The sequence below is a fragment of the Mytilus californianus genome, unplaced genomic scaffold (assembly GCF_021869535.1).
Source record: "Mytilus californianus isolate M0D057914Y unplaced genomic scaffold, xbMytCali1.0.p SCAF_11, whole genome shotgun sequence".
Classification (NCBI taxonomy): Eukaryota; Metazoa; Mollusca; class Bivalvia; order Mytilida; family Mytilidae; genus Mytilus; species Mytilus californianus.
In genome coordinates, this window is record NW_026262593.1 from 68063083 (window position 1) to 68084637 (window position 21555).

The 21555-nt window shown below is 32.2% G+C and overlaps 1 protein-coding gene across 1 annotated transcript in view; it reads right to left on the reverse strand.

The window, feature by feature from the left end:
* The window catches only part of LOC127720567 (neprilysin-4-like), a 107911-nt gene that overhangs the window by 19291 nt on the left and 67065 nt on the right, over positions 1-21555 (reverse strand). Inside the window, exons 5-12 of the mRNA XM_052227178.1 lie at positions 14247-14297; positions 12939-13100; positions 10017-10100; positions 9039-9247; positions 7887-8066; positions 6882-6968; positions 6172-6305; positions 2416-2509 (exon numbers count right to left, since the gene is read on the reverse strand). Coding sequence (XP_052083138.1) covers positions 2416-2509; positions 6172-6305; positions 6882-6968; positions 7887-8066; positions 9039-9247; positions 10017-10100; positions 12939-13100; positions 14247-14297 — 1001 coding nt within the window. The remainder of the gene's footprint in view (positions 1-2415; positions 2510-6171; positions 6306-6881; positions 6969-7886; positions 8067-9038; positions 9248-10016; positions 10101-12938; positions 13101-14246; positions 14298-21555) is intronic.

Below are 21555 nucleotides of genomic sequence, written 5' to 3' on the forward strand. Positions count from 1 at the left end.
TTTCGATGCAACTTTTGAAAGAAGCCTGTTCTGGTTCTGTTTATGGTGTATGTAATGATGTACAGGAACCCAATTATAGTATAGGACGGCATCATATTAGTTGGTTAAGAAATTTAAGCTTACTTTCAGTAACTGCGACCATTCTTTGATACGGTATGATATTATTATCCTTCTTTTCTTTGTTAAATTATTACAAGTTTAGTATTATTTTTTCATAGCACTCGCGTAGTGGTATTTACCAAATGTGGATTCTAAAACACTTCTTGATAATTTTAAATCTCGATCTTTCTCTGAAATTAGTTCTACCAAAACTTTTGATTTGTTAACCCTGTATATCACCATTCCCCATGTGAAATTGTCTATAAGAAATAATCCACAATGCTTTTCAACATAAAAATGGTAGCATATGCTATAAATTTATTACTTTGGGATACCATACGGCATATTTTGTTAATAGTGAACAAAAAAGTAAAACATGTTATACAGAGGAACAAGTTATCAGTATGCAAGAGTTACTTATTGACAACATATTTATTTAATTTGGAGATAGACTTTTTCAACAAATTGTCGGCATTCCTATGGGAACGAACTGTGCGCCTCTCCTTGCCGACCTCTTCTTATTTTCATACGAGTCAGGGTTCCTTCAGACACTTGTCGAAAAAAAGAAGAAGATCAAAGAAGCTAGATCATTTAATTTCACATTCAGATATATTGATGATGTTCTTTCCATTAACAATCCAAACTTTTCTGATTGGGTTCCATTAATATATCTTCCAGAACTAGAAATTAAAGAAACAACAGACACGGCTTCCTCTGCCTCATTTTTAAACTTATATCTCAAATTTGACATAAGCGGTCATCTCAGTTCCAGAATCTATGACAAACGAGACGATTTTAATTTTGAAATTATCAATTTCCCCCACCTTTGTAGCAATATACCAACTTCACCTGCATATGGGATATACATTTCCCTACTCATTCGGTAATCAAGAGCTTGCAGCTGCTACTCAGACTTTCTGTGTCTGAGGTGAAAGTTGATGAACCAGGGGTATGTCAAAGAACGACTCGAACTTTTTCTAAAATAGTTCATCGGAAGAAACCAAGACCTTGTTTATAAATAGTCCGTATCAACTTCACAAATAATACACGATGGTCTTGAAATATATATTCTAGATAGTATCGGTGTTTATCATCTTAATAACGTGTTATGGTATTCTTTTATTTGTCTTTGTAAATTATTACTTTTACAGTTTAGTCTATATTTGGTAATATCCATTTGACGTGGCTCGGTACTTATACATCCCGTCATTGTGTTATTGTGCTATGGTAAAGTTTTGTATTCTTGTCTTCTTTTTTTTTCTTGCTTATGTGCTTTCTCTATATGCCTTTTTGTTTTCTTTGTTGACATATTTGTATGTTTTTATAGTGATTAAGATTATAACACAATGCTGACTGCTGTACCCCTATTTTTGACATTTTTACCTATTATGTCTGTTTGTTTTGTTCACACATCGTTGTCAATATAATGGAAGTTTATGCGACTTTCATACAAGTGAAATGTTTAGCTAGCTATAAAACCAGGTTTAATCCACCATTTTCTACATAAGAAAATGCCTGTACCAAGTCAGAAATATGACAGTTGTTATCCATTCGTTTGATGTGTTTGAGCTTTTGATTTTGCCATTTGCTTAGGCACTTTCCGATTAGAATTTTCTTCGGAGTTTGGTGTTTTTGTTATTTTACTTTTCACACTTGTCATTTTGGGGACCTTTATAGCTTGCTGTTCGGTGTGAGCCAATGCTCCGTGTTGGAGGCCGTACTTTGACCTATGGTTTACTTTTTACAAATTGTGATTTGGATGGAGATTTGTCTCATTGGCACTCAGACCACATCTTCTTATATCTATATAGCCGGTTGTGTTTTTTTACTGACAATATATGAACGGAGGCTTAATTTTCAGTTATAAAAAAAAAACCAAAATAATCTTGTGCGTTTGTTGAGACGGTGTAATTCATTCACAACGTTTTTAAGAAAGGGGGCAATTTAAAGATTGACAATCTGTATGTTGATTATTTATGTCGTTTGGTCAAACTGACGTATATATGACGTTACTCTTTTTGGTATCTTTCGTCTCTCTTTGGTGATCAGTGATATTACCTTTCGGTATTAATTTTGAGATTGATGATTCAATAAAATTACCTTTTAGTATTCTTTTTTGAGACTTGATAGTTCAGTGAGTTTACCTTTTGGTATTCCTTTTGAAACTTGGTGGTTCAGTGATATAACCTTTTGGTATTCATTTTTAGACTTGATGGTTCAGTGATATTACCTTTTGGTATTCATTTTTAGACTTGATGGTTCAGTGATATTACCTTTTGGTATTCATTTTTAGACTTGCTGGTTCGGTGATATTACCTTTTGGTATTCCTTTTGAACATTTCTATACACTGCTGGGAGATTAGTTATTCGATTCATCATTATCCTCCATATCAAATAATTTGTTAATGTCCTACCAATAAAAAATAGTTTTTTTTTAAATTGCAATGGAGTGTGATTTAAATATACACAAAAAAAAGGCTAAAATGAAAAATGAAAAAGTATATCACTGAGCTAAGCTTACTGTGGTTATTTTAAGAATTATTGCTTATACAGAGAATAAATCACTTGACATTTTATTTCGATGATTTAACATTATCGGTAAGTATCTTTGAACTAGTTTTGTCTCTCGTCATGGTTCGAAGTTATTAGTTTCAGTCAATAAAAAAACGCCATTTTGAAACGATCACTAACAGTTTGTACTGACTAGTTGCTTATTAGCGTAACTAAGAATTGTTTGGCTTGAATGAGTTATAAAATCGAAAAAAAGTCAGGAAGGTGAGAAAAATATATACGGATAGTCTATGTTTCCTTAGGTGAATGGACACCGATATTCAAAACTGAAACATTATTCTGACGCATTTCCTTTGTTTTACTCTGTAAAACACAATTAGTTGTATTCACATTATATCCTATGTATGACGAGCATGGTGTAACAATCATATCATCAGTCATTACATATTATATACAAGGTGATAGGACGTGCCACTGGAATAGGTCACATTTTCTAGCTTGAAAATATGTAAATAGGTGGGGAAAACTATCAGCAATATATGATAAGTTCAATAAAGTCACACGAAACCCGACCAATATGGGAAAAGGTTACATTTTTACCTACGCAATATATGAAAAGGTATACAATTTTAAGATCTAAATTATATGAAAATGGTGATGTAACAGAACCCCAGCGACACCCTTATCAATTAAGTATTGAAGTGCCCCTCCCCCCCCCCCCCCCCCCCCATATCCAACTAAGTAAGACATCACGTGACTTTGGTGACGTATAGTGAGCCGCCATTTTGAATTAGCTTGTCCCATTTAAATTGCATAGTTGCTTCAATAAAGTTCAATTTTCTCATTAATCTGACCCGTTTTCTAACTTTTGCAAATCAATCCTTGATATTCAAACATATTTCTACCAAACAATGTTGGTCCTGACAGTTTAGTTTTTGATTAAATTACGTCCCTGGAGAATCGTAAAAAATGCAATTTTTCTCGTCATTTCCCCGTTGACTCAATGTTAATTCTACCGATACCCATGTCTACTTGTACATCAAATTAAGAAATTCCGTAATTAAAAGTCAAACTTTGCAAATCGATTGCGTATATTTAAACATATATCTGGCGAAATATTCTACTTAAAACAGTGTAATTTTAGAGCAAATTGTAGACGAAACGCGCGTCTGGCGTAAATATCAAATTTCAATCCTGGTATCTATGATGAGTTTATTTACAACCACTGGGTTGATGCCACTGCTGGTGGAGTTTTAATTCCCCGAGGGTATCACCAGCCCAGTAGTCAACACTTCTGTGTTGACTTGAGTTATCATTGATAGTTTCATAATTATAAATTAACTGTTAACAAAACTTTGAATTTTTTAAATACTAAGGCTTTTCTACCTCAGGAATAGATTACCTTAGCTGTATTTGGCAAAACTTTTAAGAATTTTTGGTCCTTAATGCTCTTCAACTTCGTACTTTCTTTGGCTTTTTTACCATTTTTTGATTCGAGCGTGACTGATGAGTCTTTTGTAGACGAAACGCGCGTCTGGCGTAAATATGAAATTTCAATCCTGGTATCTATGATAAGTTTATTTACAACCACTGGGTCGATGCCACTGCTGGTGGAGTTTTAATTCCCCGAGGGTATCACCAGCCCAGTAGTCAACACTTCTGTGTTGACTTGAGTTATCATTGATATGTTCATAATTATAAATTAACTGTTAACAAAACTTTGAATTTTTGAAATACTAAGGCTTTTCTACCTCAGGAATAGATTACCTTAGCTGTAATTGGCAAAACATTTAAGAATTTTTGGTCCTCAATGCTCTTCAACTTCGTACTTTCTTTGGCTTTTTTAACATTTTTTTATTCGAGCGTCACTGATGAGTCTTTTGTAGACGAAACGCGCGTCTGGCGTAAATATAAAATTTCAATCCTGGTATCTATGATGAGTTTATTTACGTCCCACATCGATTTAAAAAATCGATTTTTCGTGATTTTTCAAAATGGCGGATGTGTTTGGAAATGTCGCATTTATTTTAATCATCGTGTATTTTCATGCAGAATCTGTGCTGTTTCTGTTATTTTCTTTAATGATATTTCGATATGATTGATTTCAAAATTTATTGATGAAAAATAAATTATTTCAAGTGTGAAGTGTAAAAAATAACACGAGAACATTTATATTGACAGATATCCAAGAGGTAAACGGACAGAAAGTCACAGGACAAAAAGTCACAGGACATAAAGTCACAAATTGGATAGGACAAAAAGTCACAGGACAAAAAGTCACAAATAATTTGTTGACAATTTTTTGAATATATAAGAGAAAAGTCTTCAAATAATTTCTTTTTTTACATTTATTCATTTTTAAGTTTAGGAAAATGTTCATAAGCCTTGATAAATGAAAAGTTATTAAATTTTAATCATGCAAATGATATATATCTTGGCACCATGAAGCCATTTAAGTGCCAAACCACTTTGACATTTTGTTATCATAACAATTATTTGATCATCATTGATATCTATTGAATAAATTTTAATTACAAAGTTGCTTCATATATTATAGTTCAAGAAAAAATCAAAAATTTATTTTTAAAATTCGTGTTTTCTTGTTCAGAGAAAAATAATCTCAAAACTGAATTGTGACTTTTTGTCCTGTGACTTTTCGTCCGTGACTTTTTGTCCTGTGACTTTCTGTCCTACATTCATCCAAGATATACTGTTCCCAGAAAATAATTAACACTGAAATTTATAATAACATTATTTTTCGCTCCTTTTTTTTAAGGTATTTTCCCTGTTTTATGTATAACTGATCTATATTTAGAAATATATATATACATTTCTTTTAGAAAAAAAAAATCTTCGTTCCAAGAGAAAAAAATAATGCCCTACAATTATTATAGAAAAATTTTCTGTACCTTTAAAAACTAATGTCCCTTGACGAACAGGTGAACTCTGACTTAGGTTATAATGTTACATAACAATATATTGCCAGGTAGTGTAAAAGAATCGTGTCAAACCAAAAGTAACCAGGTGACATTAACATCCTGTGTATACATGTATATCCAGAGTTTAGATTTTGTGATATACAAAAGTTTTCATACACGTGCAGATAAATATTTTCTCTTCCCCGTGTACACAACAGAAGAAATATATATCATAAAGAACTTTATGAAAATATGAATATTATGAAAAATTCTTTGATAAGTTGATTTTTGTTTAAAAAAAATTTCAAATATTAATGTTTCACGATAATTGTTTTAAAGAAATATTCTGATTCAAATTTTATATTAAATAGATTTTTTTTTTATTTCGTAGAAAATTAAACGAGATTTCATTGCATATGACTTTAATTTTTGTCATCTATTTTATCAATTCAATATTTTAAGCAAAATCCAGGCACTGAAAAAATCGATATTGAAATTTTAACTTGTGTACAAAAACTTGTTATTGTATACATTTCACCAACATTATATACCCGCCAATATTTATCGACAGAGTTATCGGTCCTGAATAGGACTGATGTAGTTGGGTATGCACCCCCGAGGTTGACTACTTATATTTAGTTACCTGCTACTGGCTCTGTTGACAATGTCTACCATATCTGACAGGTATGTTGGTGCATAAACGACAACTTCTTCTGCTGAGGTTATAGTTTTGTTGACAGGCTTAAACACTTCTTGCAGGTATCTTAACCAATCAAACTAAGGATGAGCATAAAACAATATATTTTTCTTGAGAACTTATTAGCCTATATCATAGGCTTCATTAGCTCATATTATAGACTTCTATTTCCCAGAAATAGAACTGATAAATTTGTAAAATAAAATTGATGACAAGAAATATAGAACATGATTAATATCCTTAGATTAACGTAACCACCTTTCATCAATAACGGAAGCTGCTTGTTTGTCATGTCATGATACGGTGAATCAGAACAAACAGTTTAAAACGATTCTAATCATATCAAAATACTAAAACAGGAGTCAAATACAAAGTAACCATTGTGTAGTTAAGATGAATCATCTGATTAAAATCATAGCATGTTTATTATTGAGAAATGAAAAGAATCATAAAGGTGGAACAAAACCAATTTACAAGAGTTTTGCAACCTAATCTTCATTTGTGTAAAGCTGTTAAGATAGAACATACTTCGACAAAAGTTATCGAACGGAACGATGCTTTCTTTTTGTCATCTTTTAATAGTACAATTTCATTCCAAAGAAACATGATTTTTCAATAAGCATACTAGATGTCTTAAACAAGATAAATGATGTTACCCGAGGTACAGTTCTTTGCAATGTACTTATGTTCATTTTGTTGTATAAGAGTTCACTGTCTCTCCTTTTGTCTTGTGAAACTGTAACCTGAAAATATTACACCGTTTAATAACAACCAATCCTACTACTGTAACAATTAATCTCTTTTTTCGTAAATCAAGTTCATTCACAGTTTCTTGTAAAGCATTTTTTAACATTAATCTTTTTTATAATTGTCGAACCCTAATTCAGTTGACACAATTTGTATTTGTTTCCTAAAATAATGATACTTTTCGTCTTTTCTTAACAACAATACTATTTGACATGGAATGTCAGGCCAAATATTTACGGGATTCCAATAAGAAAATAACAAATTATAAAAAAAAATCATTTTAATAAATTACTTTGCTAACCATAGTCCCTTTCAGGGAATGAAGATATCTTTATACACAAAACCAAACACACTGACAGTTTTAAATTCACAATTTTGAGTTATTTAGATATGCATTATGTATACCTGGGATGTTTTTTACATGGATGAGTCTGGACTTAATAACGAAAAATTCATATTCTTGTGATGTACAATACACTGGGAAAAAGATGGAACATATAAAGACAAGAAGGGATAAAATATTTTAATTCATAATTCCTTATGTTTTGGATATGCTTATGAATACAATTAATTCATTTATAGTACAGGAAAAATTATGCAAGTGAAAGTTTCCTTCTGGTCGAATGTGTGAACCTGTATCCAAAGACCACTTGTATTAAGAGCCTACTTTTGTCGTCTACCTAGAGTGGTCTCTTGGTACAGATTTGACTGTAATTTGAGATAAAAGTTACACAATATTGTATTTCTACCAACTTTTTATCTATTAACAAATGAAGCAAATTTTAATCTGAAAATAAATTTATTAAAACAAAATCTAAACACTAGTCTAAATTTTCAAACAATTTATCGAAAATGATTAAATGATTATAATCTTCTTCAGTAAATTCTAAAAGACGCATTTGAAAATGACATACATTTGCTAACTCGACCTCAAGTTGCACCATATCTCTCATTTCCATTTCTGCCGCCGTTTTGTTTGCACCTAACATCACAGCTACATTTACAGCAAACCGGTGATACATTTGCACAATTGGATCGTCTAAGCCTTTCAAGTAATATTCCCGGGCGGGCATTCCCAAATCAGGTTGATCAATCTGAAATTGATAGATACGACATTAGGTCAAATATTAGATTTTAAAAGCATTGTTTGGTAAAAATTGATTTCGAACGTTTCCGACGAGAAATAATTTGAACATATGATGTATCAAATTGATTTGTGAACTTCTTCGTTATTTATATTAGTACTACCGAGTCATCTCTAAGAGTCCGTGCTTTTTTTTTTCACATGATATGACTTTGATAATTGAGTATACTGTTCATGCATATTTGCAATACGCCTATACCTGTTTTACACTTCACGGAGACACTTACAAATTTTGTGAATACAACGAAACTACAAACAACTGTCACGACCATGTACATGTGGGAGGTTAATAATAAGCTAGCCATAAAACTAGGTTTAACCAACTATATTCCGCGGAAAATATATGTACCAATTCAGAAATATGACAGGTGTTTTCCATTCATTCCGTTGGTAGGTATAGTCTAATGTTTGATCATGTCGGGGTTTATAGACCCCCCCCCCCTTTTAGAATATACTTTGGAGTTCGGCACTTTTTTTATCATTTGTGCATTTCATTTAATAGATGTTTCGCTAACGTTTTGATTGCAATATAATGCCATCTGATTCAACAGTATCGAACGTCAATTCTTTAAAGGAGAAAATATACCGGTTTAACCACACCACATTTAGTGTCTGTACTGAGTCATTTATATCAATTCCATACGTTGCTACTTTTCTATTTTTCGGAATAGTCGGTGTTGCAACTGTGTGGACTGTTCTACTGTCAAACAGTTTTGCTAAATACTGTAATCCTTTTAACATAATTTTAATGGATAATTTAGCATATTGGTCTGCTATATTTGTACTTTTTCCCTATTTTTCCCCCGTCTTTTTCTGTTTTGTCATTTTGTTGTTTTTTCCTACGACTTATGATTTGCTGTTGCCAACTTTATATCTTCTTATCATATGTACCTATGTATGGCAATGTAAGTGCTAACATTACCTGAATCACATTGACTTCCGAGTTTTTATCGTCTGCACTGACCCACTGGTCTACCAAAATTTTATTGTTATAAAATCTGAGCTTCACCATCAAATCAATTAAATTAAAATTTTCTTCTGACCAAGTTGACTCTCTTTCCGTTACAGGCCATCCACCTAACTCTTGTAGCAGATCAAAAGCTGGATCGATACCCCTTTCGTCAATTAGTGCTAAAAACGAATACTAAAGTCAAGATACCAATATTTAAGACGTACAGCCCTTGATAAATATAAACTTCTCAATGAAACGCTTATTTTGTAACGGGGACCAGGGAATGGTGCATTAGTGATTGAAGACTCATGACTGGTAATGAGTAATCGTTATAGTGTAGCGAAGAATTAAGTGTATAACGTAGGAGAATTGATATGATAAGGTTGAAACTAGTTTCTTTTAAGTGGCATGTGATTGTAAACAGAAAAACGGCGATAATCTTATAATTAAAGAATCTCATTTCATTGCTGACCCCCTTTTTTCGGATAACAGTTGACAATTTGTTTATGCGACAAAGAACGAATAAATTGTGAATCTCTTAGTAAACCATCGATGCATCTGATATATTTTATCAATAAATCCCCAATATAAACATTCCAGCGTTCAGAGTTCTTAGAGAACCAAAATTGTCATGTAGACTTTGAACTATTAAAAAATATCATAAGAAATCAATAATGTTCATTGACTATCCGTTATGGGGTTTGTTCATTATTGAGTCCGTATGGTGACTTGCAGTTGTTAACGTCTGTCCATTGTGGTCTCTGGCGGAGAGTTGTTTCATTGGCAATCACATCACATCTTCTTATTTTCCTAATATAAACGAAATAATCAATACATCAAAGGATGACATTAGTGTTAATCATATTGGAGTTCCCTTAATCTTGAAAACACTAGTACAAATGTATAATGAAAGTTTAATGTTATGTGTTGTATTCGCTGTAAACTTACTCTCATTTATACACGAGTGGTATAAATATTTGGCCTTCTTCACTGCTTCACATTCAGATGATAATGCAGGTCTCTCTAAAAGCCCTGAAATAGAATTATATCTGTATTAAATAAACCAATACACCTTATCGGTATTGTGTTCGCCATTATACAATTATTGACTTTTAATGAGATTGATATAATGGTTTATATATGGGTTGAAAAATTATAGTACCAACCAGCTGCTCCTTATTTGTATGCTTTATATATTAATTGCTTCTGCAGCTGCTAACTTTCATAAGTTGAAATATTTATAAAAAAACGCTTTAAAAACCAACGTCATTGACGTTACATATCTGAAAATAACTATTAAAGTACACGTTAGCTGTTACAAATCTGATATTGTCCTCTCATTAATTTTCCCGAGGTGAATAGAAATGAGAAAAAAGAAATAATATCGAACTCTGTCAGTGGTTCCTATAAAATTATGTCGCAACATTGCGAGCGATAGCGGATGGCACCCTCGTCCACCAATTGTTTCTAAACTGCAACCATTTTTAAACTTTTCAACAGTCAATGGACAGAAATGCATGACGACGCATATTTCTGTAAATTTGCACAAGATTTTAAGCATTTTCCATTTCATACATTTTTACTGTGTCCATGGTGGCCATTTGAAAATTCCAAAGTCAAATATCAACTCCTCACATGTCATTAAACATTTCTGCAAAGTTTCAGAAAGTTTGGTGTATTTGAAATTTTGGATATATTTGATGTTTCCATGGTTACGGTAGACAATTTCAAAATTCCAACAACAGATACAAGATTGACCCATAACATGCTACACGTGATTAAAGAATCAATGGGTTTGATCATATATTCTTTAAGAAAATGCTGGTTTAATGTGTTTTTCCATAAGGTCAATGTTAAACATTTCCCCCGTTTTCATGGCAATGGCAGCCATTTTAGAATTTCTAAATACCATCTGCACATCTAGATGTAACAGGTAAAATTTCCATAAAGCTTCATCCAGTTGGATATTAAAAGATTTTGAATTTTGAATTTTTTTTTCACATTTTAGCAGTTTCCATGGCAACGGTAGCCATCTTGAAAATGCCATATGCACATGCCGGTTAACATTATTGTATAGTTCCTTTAGAATTGGTCCATACAATTCCGAGATATATGGTGGACAAAAAAAGTGGTGCTATAATAATAATAATAATAGATAAATGGGGAATGTGTCCATTGGACATAGATGATGCCCCCGCTTGCATTTAACGTTATAAAGGGACATAACTCAAGAACTTGATTTGAGTTTTCTGGTAATAAGCATTGTGTATAAGCTTCATAACATTTGGTTTAGACAAACTTAAGTAAGAGAACGGAACCAAAAAATTCAGCATTTTTTTCATTTGTAAAGGGGCATAACTCTAGAAAGGTAAAAGTGACGCCACCCAAATTCAAACTTGATCTGTGTTTTGTGGTAATAAGCATGTGTATAATTTCATTAAAGTTGGTTGAGGCAAACTAAAGTTAGAGAACGGAAACCAAGTTCGGGACGTACGGACGTACAGACGTACAAGGGTAAACCTAATGACCTCTCTGCTACGGCGGGGGTATAAAAACAGACATTGACATGAAAGGAAGGTTTCACTTGCTTATATCTTGTGTGAGTCAAAGAAAACACATAATTAATGCCGTTGTAAGTTCCTTAGGTATCATCTTGCGTTGCTTTTGTGTTTAAAGTGAAACATGATGTGTATTAGTGCCCTACAAAATACATATATCCAACTAGTTTTAATGTTTAAATATTATGAAAATAGCGGCCAATAGATATTTTTGAAAATGGGAGCCGACGGATAATTTTTGACATAAGAAATCAACTCATGGTATAATATTTTATGTAGTTATCGAATTTCTTTGAAATCTGAGCACTTTGAATGTATAACGTACTTTGAAGGTCATTTTGAAAAAGGCGACAGATAGATAATGTGTGATATCAGGAATCAATTTGGAATAATTTAACCCACCTATGTATCATTTTTGTTGAAATCAAAAGACAAACAGATGGTCTTAAATATGTGATTTCTCTTGTTCCCATGTTTTATCCAATTTATCACAAGAAAATTAATAAAAATAACAAACTATCTTTGTAAATTAGTTGCGTCTGAACTGCTTTTCTTAATTTACATTCATTAGGGACGCTCAAAGCAAACATGAAACCCAAGGATGTATAAGTCATTGCAAAACTTAATATGCACTCCTACAAATGAAGCAAAACAACTATATACAATTGTGTACATGTACTTCTCTTTTTAAGAATTAATTTTTTACCAAAATAAATTATTTTATATTCACAAAAAAATAAAACGCTCATAATTTATAACAACGAGAATCAATTTTGAATTGCATTAATATGAACTTCAATATATTAAATTTTGTTGAATTCCTAGCATAAAAGGGGATTTCCACGAAATTTGATATATATATATATGTATAGATCATCGGGATTTCTACACACTGATGTCGTAAAATATCACCCGCCAGCCCCAATGTTTCACTTTGTGTCAAGCGGCTTATATTTTACGATATCTAGACGTAAACATATATATATATATATATTGTGATTTTTGATAAAAAATTAGGTTACTAATACTGTACAACTGTGAAAAATTGTGCTCCATCCTCTCCATACTTTTGAAGATTTTCTGTTTTGCATACTTTTAGGTTTTACGCACACAAAAAGTATAAAAATTGCTCAAATGCACATCTACATAATTATTATGCATCCGTACTTTGTGAAGTTTTTCCGTTCACAGAAAATTGTTGACGGACGGACAGAAGACAGACATATACAGACAAACTGACAAAGATAAAACTATAATATTCATGCTATTAAAATCTGGTTAATACAGTCACTAGCAATCTATTCGAGTTTACCTTTCACTATGACTTGTAGGTCATCTAAGAGTTTAGCAAATGTATTATAGCTTGACCTGTCATCGGGAATGATGTTTACTTTGTTCCAGTTACCACATGCATATTCATAAAAGTCATCGCAAGGATTCGATGACGGGTTCATTCCTTGCAATATTCTTGCAGCTGGAAGCAAAATAGCATAACAATAACCAAGTAGGAACATAATATGATATTATAGCACAAAGAAAATGTATACTTTATTGTCTTATAGAAATGTATACTTTATTGTCTTATGGAAATGAATACTTTATTGTCTTATGAAAATGTTTACTTTATTGTCTTATGAAAATGTATACGCCATTGTCTTATGTAAATCTATACTTTATTGTCTTATGAAAATTATTACTTTATATGTCTTATGAAAATATTTACTTTATTGTCTTATGAAAATGTATACTTTATTGTCTTATGAAAATGTTTACTTTATTGTCTTATGAAAATGTATACTTTATTATTTTATGAAAATGTTTACTTTATTGTCTTATGAAAATGTGTACTTTATTGTCTTATGAAAATGTATACTTTATTGTCTTATGAAAATGTTTACTTTATTGTCTTATGAAAATGTATACTTTATTGTCAAATGAAATCTGGAAAATGAATTTTCCTCATTATTCTATGTACGGTCGAGAAAAAAAAAAAAAAAAATAGTATTAACAATAAGAATTAAAGTTATGGTTAACTTTATGTACTTTGTTTCAGCTGGTGCGAAAAAACACACATGGCACCTGTTGAATATTTCCAAATATATTTATAATGGCATTCATTCTGAAAGATCGCAATTACATACATAATTTTCAGCCTAGTTTCTTAGTAGGTTTTTGACAAATTAAACCTTAAAAAATCATAAAAAGATTTTCTGACGACATATTGCAGCATTATTAAATAGATACGATTTATTTTATCCAAGACAAAGAACAAATCATAATAATGCTATTTCATCACAGATCTTTTGGTTTTCTTTATAAACACATTTCTCGTACTAGCGATGATGAGTCTTTCGTTTGTGAACATCTTCCTGTGTGTTATCATGGTTATAATTACATGTTTTTCACTTATCCATTGTATGTTTGCGTAGCAAATGTTACTTTTAATCTGCATCGGTATTTTGCAGCATGTCATGCCTTGTATTATTTTATTTGTTCACACAACCTATGATCGGTGTCATTGTACATGTAACTGTGAATGCCGTGTATGTCTACATGGTATGTACATGTATATGTACCCTTCAATAGTCTATAATATATTACATCTGGATTATGATTTTACCTGCTTTCACACAATCTCTTGTCATGCATATCTTCGCGGCTTTTTCTCGTTCTGAAAAATAAAATTAAATCTCAGAAAAATGAATCCCTGACATAAACATATGACGGAGAGAGAGAGAGAGAGAGAGAGAGAGAGAGAGAGAGAGAGAGAGAGAGAGAGTTCAAAGGCAGACATTTGACTTGATAGAATCTAGAATTTTATCACGCAATTACCATAATCATTATGTTTATAAAAAATACATCAAGCAAGCCATTTTTGTATGAAATAATACGGTGAGTAAATAGTAAATCATTGCAGATGAAAGATCAGATATTGCATTTGTATTTTTTTTTTTTTTTGCTTCCTTTCAATTTGATTTTTTTTTTTTTCGATAGATTGAAAAACGATGCCTAAGATAGATAATAATAAAGACTACGTTTTACGGTGATTTGATCTGACGTTTGTTCTGAGCATGGGAACACTTTGGTAAAATCGGGTAGAAGAATTCACAGGCGCTTGGGGAATGGCCCCCTTTTCTATCTTTTTTGTATGTGTTATTATTTTTTTAGTAAGTATTCTGTAATACTTTAACAGTAGTTTATAACTTTTGATCCTCTTGTGTTATTATCTACGTGGAAAAACAATAGAAGAACAACAAGGTGTGTTTGACTTACGCTCGGTTGATTGAAAATAAATGAGTCGACTTCAATTTTCCAAATGCAAAATTTCAATATTTTTGTAGCAACACTGCACAAGATCTGAATATGTCGTATACATCATCAGGCTGATATGATATTTACCATCGGAATTCCTTGATACAGGGTTGGTGCTCAAAATAATGCTACCGAACCAATGGTTCTTAATGGTTAAGTATAATTCATCACTTCATATTTACAACAGGTGTTCAATTCATATGAAATCTGATCTGTTATTGGTTGAAAGAGGAATCATTTGATTCCGTCATATTTGAAAGCAACCCATGTCGTATGAATGCAGCTCAAGATTATTGCTTTGCATCAGGGTGCAAAACTATTAATTTCAGTCGATGAACACGCCATCTTGAAATTATTACTTAACACCGGTTAGTTCTGATATGTTGCTTACTTATGTGGCTAAGATTATATTGGCTTAAATAAGTTATAACATTGTTCACGGCAGGAAGGGAGGAAGAAAGTTTATACGTATGCTCTGACAGTATGGATATTCGAGACCCGGTTGATGAATCTGTATTACTAAATGAGGAGACTTGCGCTTTTTGTGTCGCTTATTTGTCGTCCAGATCAAATCAATCAATATGACTCTCTCTCTACCTTTAAGAGATATGCAAACTGTAGTTTTTTCTGCTCCCTAATACTTATTTATTTTGAGTGGGAATCATTCGATAACAGATATTCTTTCTGTCATTAACATCTGTTTTGGAGTTCATGCCCACTACGTCCTTCTTCTTCTTTAGATTTTTCACTACAGCTTCAGAAAGACCACTCGAAAATACCTCTCTAATTTAAAGATCAGTCTGTACCTATCATCTCTGATACTTATACAAAGAAAATTGCAACTAATATTTTCAATTACAAACACATGTTGCAGGATCTCAATATTGACGACTTAAAGTTTAAACTTCCTGATTACACTTGCGTTAGTTCCCCATTCAGATATAACCCGGCTGGCTACGTTATTAATGGTGACATGAACATTGTCTCTAACACTTCTCTGCAAAATGTGTTATTCATCTGCAAATGACAGAAATATCGTGTGCGTAAATCCATCAATCAGAAACACAACTTCGAAATACTGAAGGATTCAGTCGAGAAATATGCCAGGACATGGGCTAAACGCAAAGAAGAAGTAGTAGATACTCTTTGCAAATGGGTTAATGTTGTAAGATCTTTGATATAAATTAGAATTTACAGTCGTTCTATAGTAAGTGTGACAAGTCTTGCTAGTAGTCGTATAGAAAGACTACAAACTTAACCACTGGACTGATAATTGAAAATAATTTACTTTTGTTAGTCAATTTATTCTTTACAAGTTCTTTTAGTAACGCTTCATGTACCACAAGATTACCTTGTTTGGTTCAATTGCCCAATCAACACCAGTATGACAAATAATACACCTGATTGCGGCAAAGAAAAGTGACAAACAATACACCTGATTGCAGTCAAGAAAAATGACAAAACCTGATAACCGTATAGTAAAATGACAAACAATAAACCTGAACATCTTACAGTATCTATATAAAAAAAAGATTGAAAAAATATTCACCAGAGTTCCAAATGAAGAGGATGTAAGCTGGGACTATTATACTAACGGGACTGGAAACCGTTACCACCAATCAGTGTAATAATACTCAACATCACGGTCGTTAGAACGAGACGTTAGTATAATAGTCCCAGATGTAATAATTATAGGCAACTGTACGGCCTTCAACAATTGAGTTTTAACTTACAGTCGTTCTATAGTTAGTGTGACAAATCTTGCTAGTATTCGTATAGAAAGACTACAAACATAACCACTGGACTGTTGATTGACTATAATTTACTTTTGTTAGTTTATCTATTCTTTACAAGTTCGTTTAGTAACGCTCCATGTACCTTGTTTGGTTTAATTATTCAATCAACACCTGATTGCCGTACAGAAAAAATGACAAACAAACAAAAATATCGTGATTATTGATTAATTGATTATTGGTTGCTTAACGTCTAGTGGCAATAAATTAGTGTCAATATACTTAGATATAACAAGATGTGGTATGAGTGCCAATGAGACAACTCTCCATCCAAGTCAAAATTTATAAAAGTAAACCATTATAGGTCAAAGTACGGTCTTCAACACGGAGCCTTGGTTCACACCGAATAGCAAGCTATAAAGGGCCCCAAAAATTACTAGTGTAAAACCATTCAAACGGGTAAACCAACGGTCTAATCTATATAAAAAACGAGAAACGAGAAACACTTATGAACCACATCAACAAACGACAAATACTGAACATCAGATTTCTGAATTAGGACAGGTGCAAACATTTGCAGCGGGTTTTAACGTTTTAACGGTACCAAACCTTCACCCTTATCTGAAACAATAGTGTAACATCACAACATAGAAAGACACACTATGAAATATCAATTGAAATGGCTTAACTCAATCAAAAGACATATTAACACCAGTGAACATACACTGAACAAATAAACTTAGTCTATTTTCAATAGTTTTGACCACATATGATTCAAAATAAACTAAATTGTATATGTTTTTTTCCTACTTATATTATCAATGTATTTATCAAACTTAACCTAAACACCATCTCTCTAGCACACTTTTCGGCTTTTTAAATGACATTTTAAAGTCGTGATTCAAAATATTTGATATTTTATTTGCACTTGGTTCGTTTTCTCGTGTTGTAATACCATAAAAAAAAACAATAGCTAATTATGTATTTCGGAAAGCAAAAATAGACGGCTTCCTTGATTTGTAATAATGTACCGCTTGTACTATCTCGTTGGAACTCTTTATTCTCTCAGGTTCAGAATGGATTTTCACAGGCAACAATGTCCTGTCAATTCGGAACTTCTGAATAACTTTTTCTACAATATTGTCCTGTTTGTAAATAAGAGAACTTACATATTTTGTTAAGTTTCATCACTTTTTCGTTTAACTCGATAATAGTGGGAATTCCTGGTTTGTATTTTCTTCCATACTTATTTACTTTGTTGTTTTAATTGATTTCAACCGATACTGTACAATAACAGTAAATGTGTACACCGTTATCATGGACAATTGTGGTTTTCACCATGGCCGGTTTGTTGAGGTCATATGAGAACTTTTGGTAACCAGCATAATGTCGAACTTTTGTTTCAACCACCATACCATCCAGACCTGAACCCGTGCGAAAACTGTTTTAAAGTAATGAAGGATTTTTTACGTCGCCACACCAGGTTTGCATCAGATTTAACAGAAATAGCTATATGCGATGGTCTAAATACTATAACTCCTTCAAAAACACTGTCAATGTTTCGTGGGTGTGGCTATTTGTAAATAAAAAATATTAGAAAATAAGTAAGCTTTTATTATTTTTTTTCAGATGCTGTGAATTTTCCTGTGTGTATGGCTGAATTCGAGACATATGAATTATTTTCTTCCAGGTTTATTGTTTGTGGTTTTACTATACGGTTATCAAGTTTATTGTTTGTGATATTACTATACGGTTATCAAGTCTATATTTTGTTTGTCATTTCATTATACGGTTATCAGATGTATCTTATCTTGTTAGTCTTATTTCTATACTACAATCAGGTGTTGATTGAGCAATTAAACCAAACAAGGTAATCTTGTGGTACACGAAGCGTTACTAAAAGAACCTGTAAAGGATAGATTGACTAACAAAAGTAAATTATAGTCAATTATCAGTCCAGTGGTTAAGTTTGTAGTCTTTCTATGCGACTACTAGCAAGACTTGTCACACTAACTATAGAACGACTGTAAAAAGTTGAACGGGTCTATGAATACACATGCTACATCGATCTTTATAGAATAAATGTTGCAAAGCACTTGCTCTACTTCCATGACAAATATGTTGTTATGCCCTCAGATAAGACCCCAAAAACATCGTTTTTGCGTACAAATTACATGACATAAACTGTTTGATAAAGGAATTAGGTATTACCAATTCATTTGGAAAATAAATCTCAACATATACCTTTACGACAAATACCATGGAGAGAAATCCTGAATAATCGTAAGTCTGTTCTATATTTATTTCGAATTTCAACCAAAGATGATGAACTGTATTTGATACCTAAATGACATACATGTCATTATAAACAACGTTTAACGTTGGGTATCCCTAGTTCTCCATGTTACTCTTTCTGAATTATTAACATCAATTTCAGCAGTAATCAAAGTCGGCTATTTATGTAATTGTGAACATACATACTCTAGGGGCGACGGGAATCAGATGTGCATACTAAAATATTCAAAAGATCTGTTAGATTATATACAATCTTAGTCTCTTTCCTCTTGCAATAGTATTAAACAAATTTGACTTTTCTACCATTTACACATGTATTCTCTCAAAACTAAACACTAATTTGAAAGAATTTATCACGCTTTGTTGCAAAAAAAATTATTGCTAACGTAGATACAAGTAATTGTCTTAGAGGGGAATAAATCGTACTTTGTAAAAACAATCATTCTGCTTCAAACAGAAAAATGATGCTTGATATCTTGATTGACGACATATTTGTTATGTTTGGAGAACACGTTTTCAACAAACAATCGGAATTAACATTGTAACCAACTGTGTTCATTTGTCTTGCCGACTTGTTCCTTTATTCATATGAGGCTTTCAACATACAGGGGCTTCTTATAAAGAATAAAAAGAAGCTAGAATAACCCTTCACTTCATATTCCGCTATATAGATGAAATAATTCAAAGTTTGGTGACAATATTCAACGCATCTATCCTATCGAACTTGAAATTAAGGATACAACCGATACAGTTAAATCTGCCTCACATTTTGACTAGCATGTAGAAATTGATAATAAGGGTTGAGAAAAAAACGACAGAAAACAGATGATTTCAGCTTCCCATTTGTGAAATTTACATTCCTATGTAGCAATATTTCAGAAGCGCCTGCATATGGAGTATATATCTCCTAGATGTACGATATTCCAGAGCTTGCATTTCGTATACTAAATAGAGGATTGCTTCTAACAAGAAAGTTACTAAACCAAGAGTTCCAGTTGATGTAGTTGAAGTCGTTCTTTTTAAAATTTCATGGACGCAATCACGAGTTGGTTACTGTTTCACAGAACACGACGGATATGTTGTCATAACCACAGTCTCGTCCTCTTTTCCTAAAATGTGATATACCGAATTCTAAGTTTCACCGGGTTAAAACTTTCATTAGCAACAGGAGGGGTACCACATGTGGAGCAGGATCTGCTTACCCTCCCGGAGCATATACATGTAAGATCACCCCGGTTTTTAGCGGCGTTTGTGATGCTCAGTCGTTAGTTTTCCTTATTGTACTTGGGAACCTTTTTTGTCTTTTGTTCGTTTTTCGTTTTTGCCATGGCCATTGTCAGTTTGTTTTCTACTTTTGAGTTAGAATGTCCCTTTGGTATATTTTGCCTCTCTTTTAATACTATTCTCGCAGTATATCGCTTTCTCCATGCATAAGCACACACAATTACTTCTTTGAGGTTGATAAGCATTTTCATAAACAACCCTGCATTTATAATTTATAAAGCTAAACAGGACTGTCAATTCAAAGCAATTAAACAATTAACGTTATAGCCTACATAAATTCAAGGCATTGTTTGTCGAGCGCGTGTAAAAAAGGGTGCGACTATTAAAGTTGTTGACGGGAAGAATTTTTCAAAGCTTTGGTGAAGTTGAAGATAATATTTGTAACACCACTATTAATGCAATAAAATGAACAAGGAATTATCGATTATGGCCAATCATACCCATTATAATATCTCCGTGCTCTTTTTGAATTTTGCGGGATGAAAAGTAGCAAACATGCACCCTAAAAAAGCTACAGAAAAAAAATTACGTTCTCCAAAAGGATGAGAGAATTCTGCTTTGCATTGACATCGTACAGCTGCTCAAGGTAGTAAAACACTGTTCACTAGGTAATTCATCAGATGACAATACGATGTCGCAGGTGTGTTATATAATTCACTAGGTAATTCATCAGATGACAATACGATGTCGCAGGTGTATTATAGCATTACTCTAAACAAAGGATGACGACACACTAGACCAAACAATTGAAAACTGTATAACAACAAACATAATGGAAAGACAATTCCGAATAAACCCTTTAACTGTAAAATATAAAACAGACAGAAATGTTCTTTATTGTTGTTTGTTGCTTAACGTCAATTGTAGTATTTCTGTTGTTTGATTTTTATTGGACGAGTTAGATGATGGAACTTTTCTTTATGTGTATTCAATATTTTTAGTTATTTTATTTTGGGTTTAAATGAAAAGAAAGATAGAAAATTAATTCATTCCCATTTGGTCTCCTTCTTATGTAAGTTCACGATTTGCAACAGATCTAGGAGAAGATTTAAAAAGATTTGTTTTTTTCTTGGAATTGTCTCCTTTAAAAAATTGAGTCCAGTAGAAACAGTTTTACTATATAAATTTCAATGTTAATTTATATATTCTACTGATAATGTGCCAAGAGCCATACATTTATTATTTTGTAAAATTACAATGAAATAGAAGTAATTTAATGGCTAACTGAAATAGAAAAGTAATAGAGTATTAGACAAGTGAAATACAAATGAATATAAAAAGAGTTGATTCTACATTACAAATAGT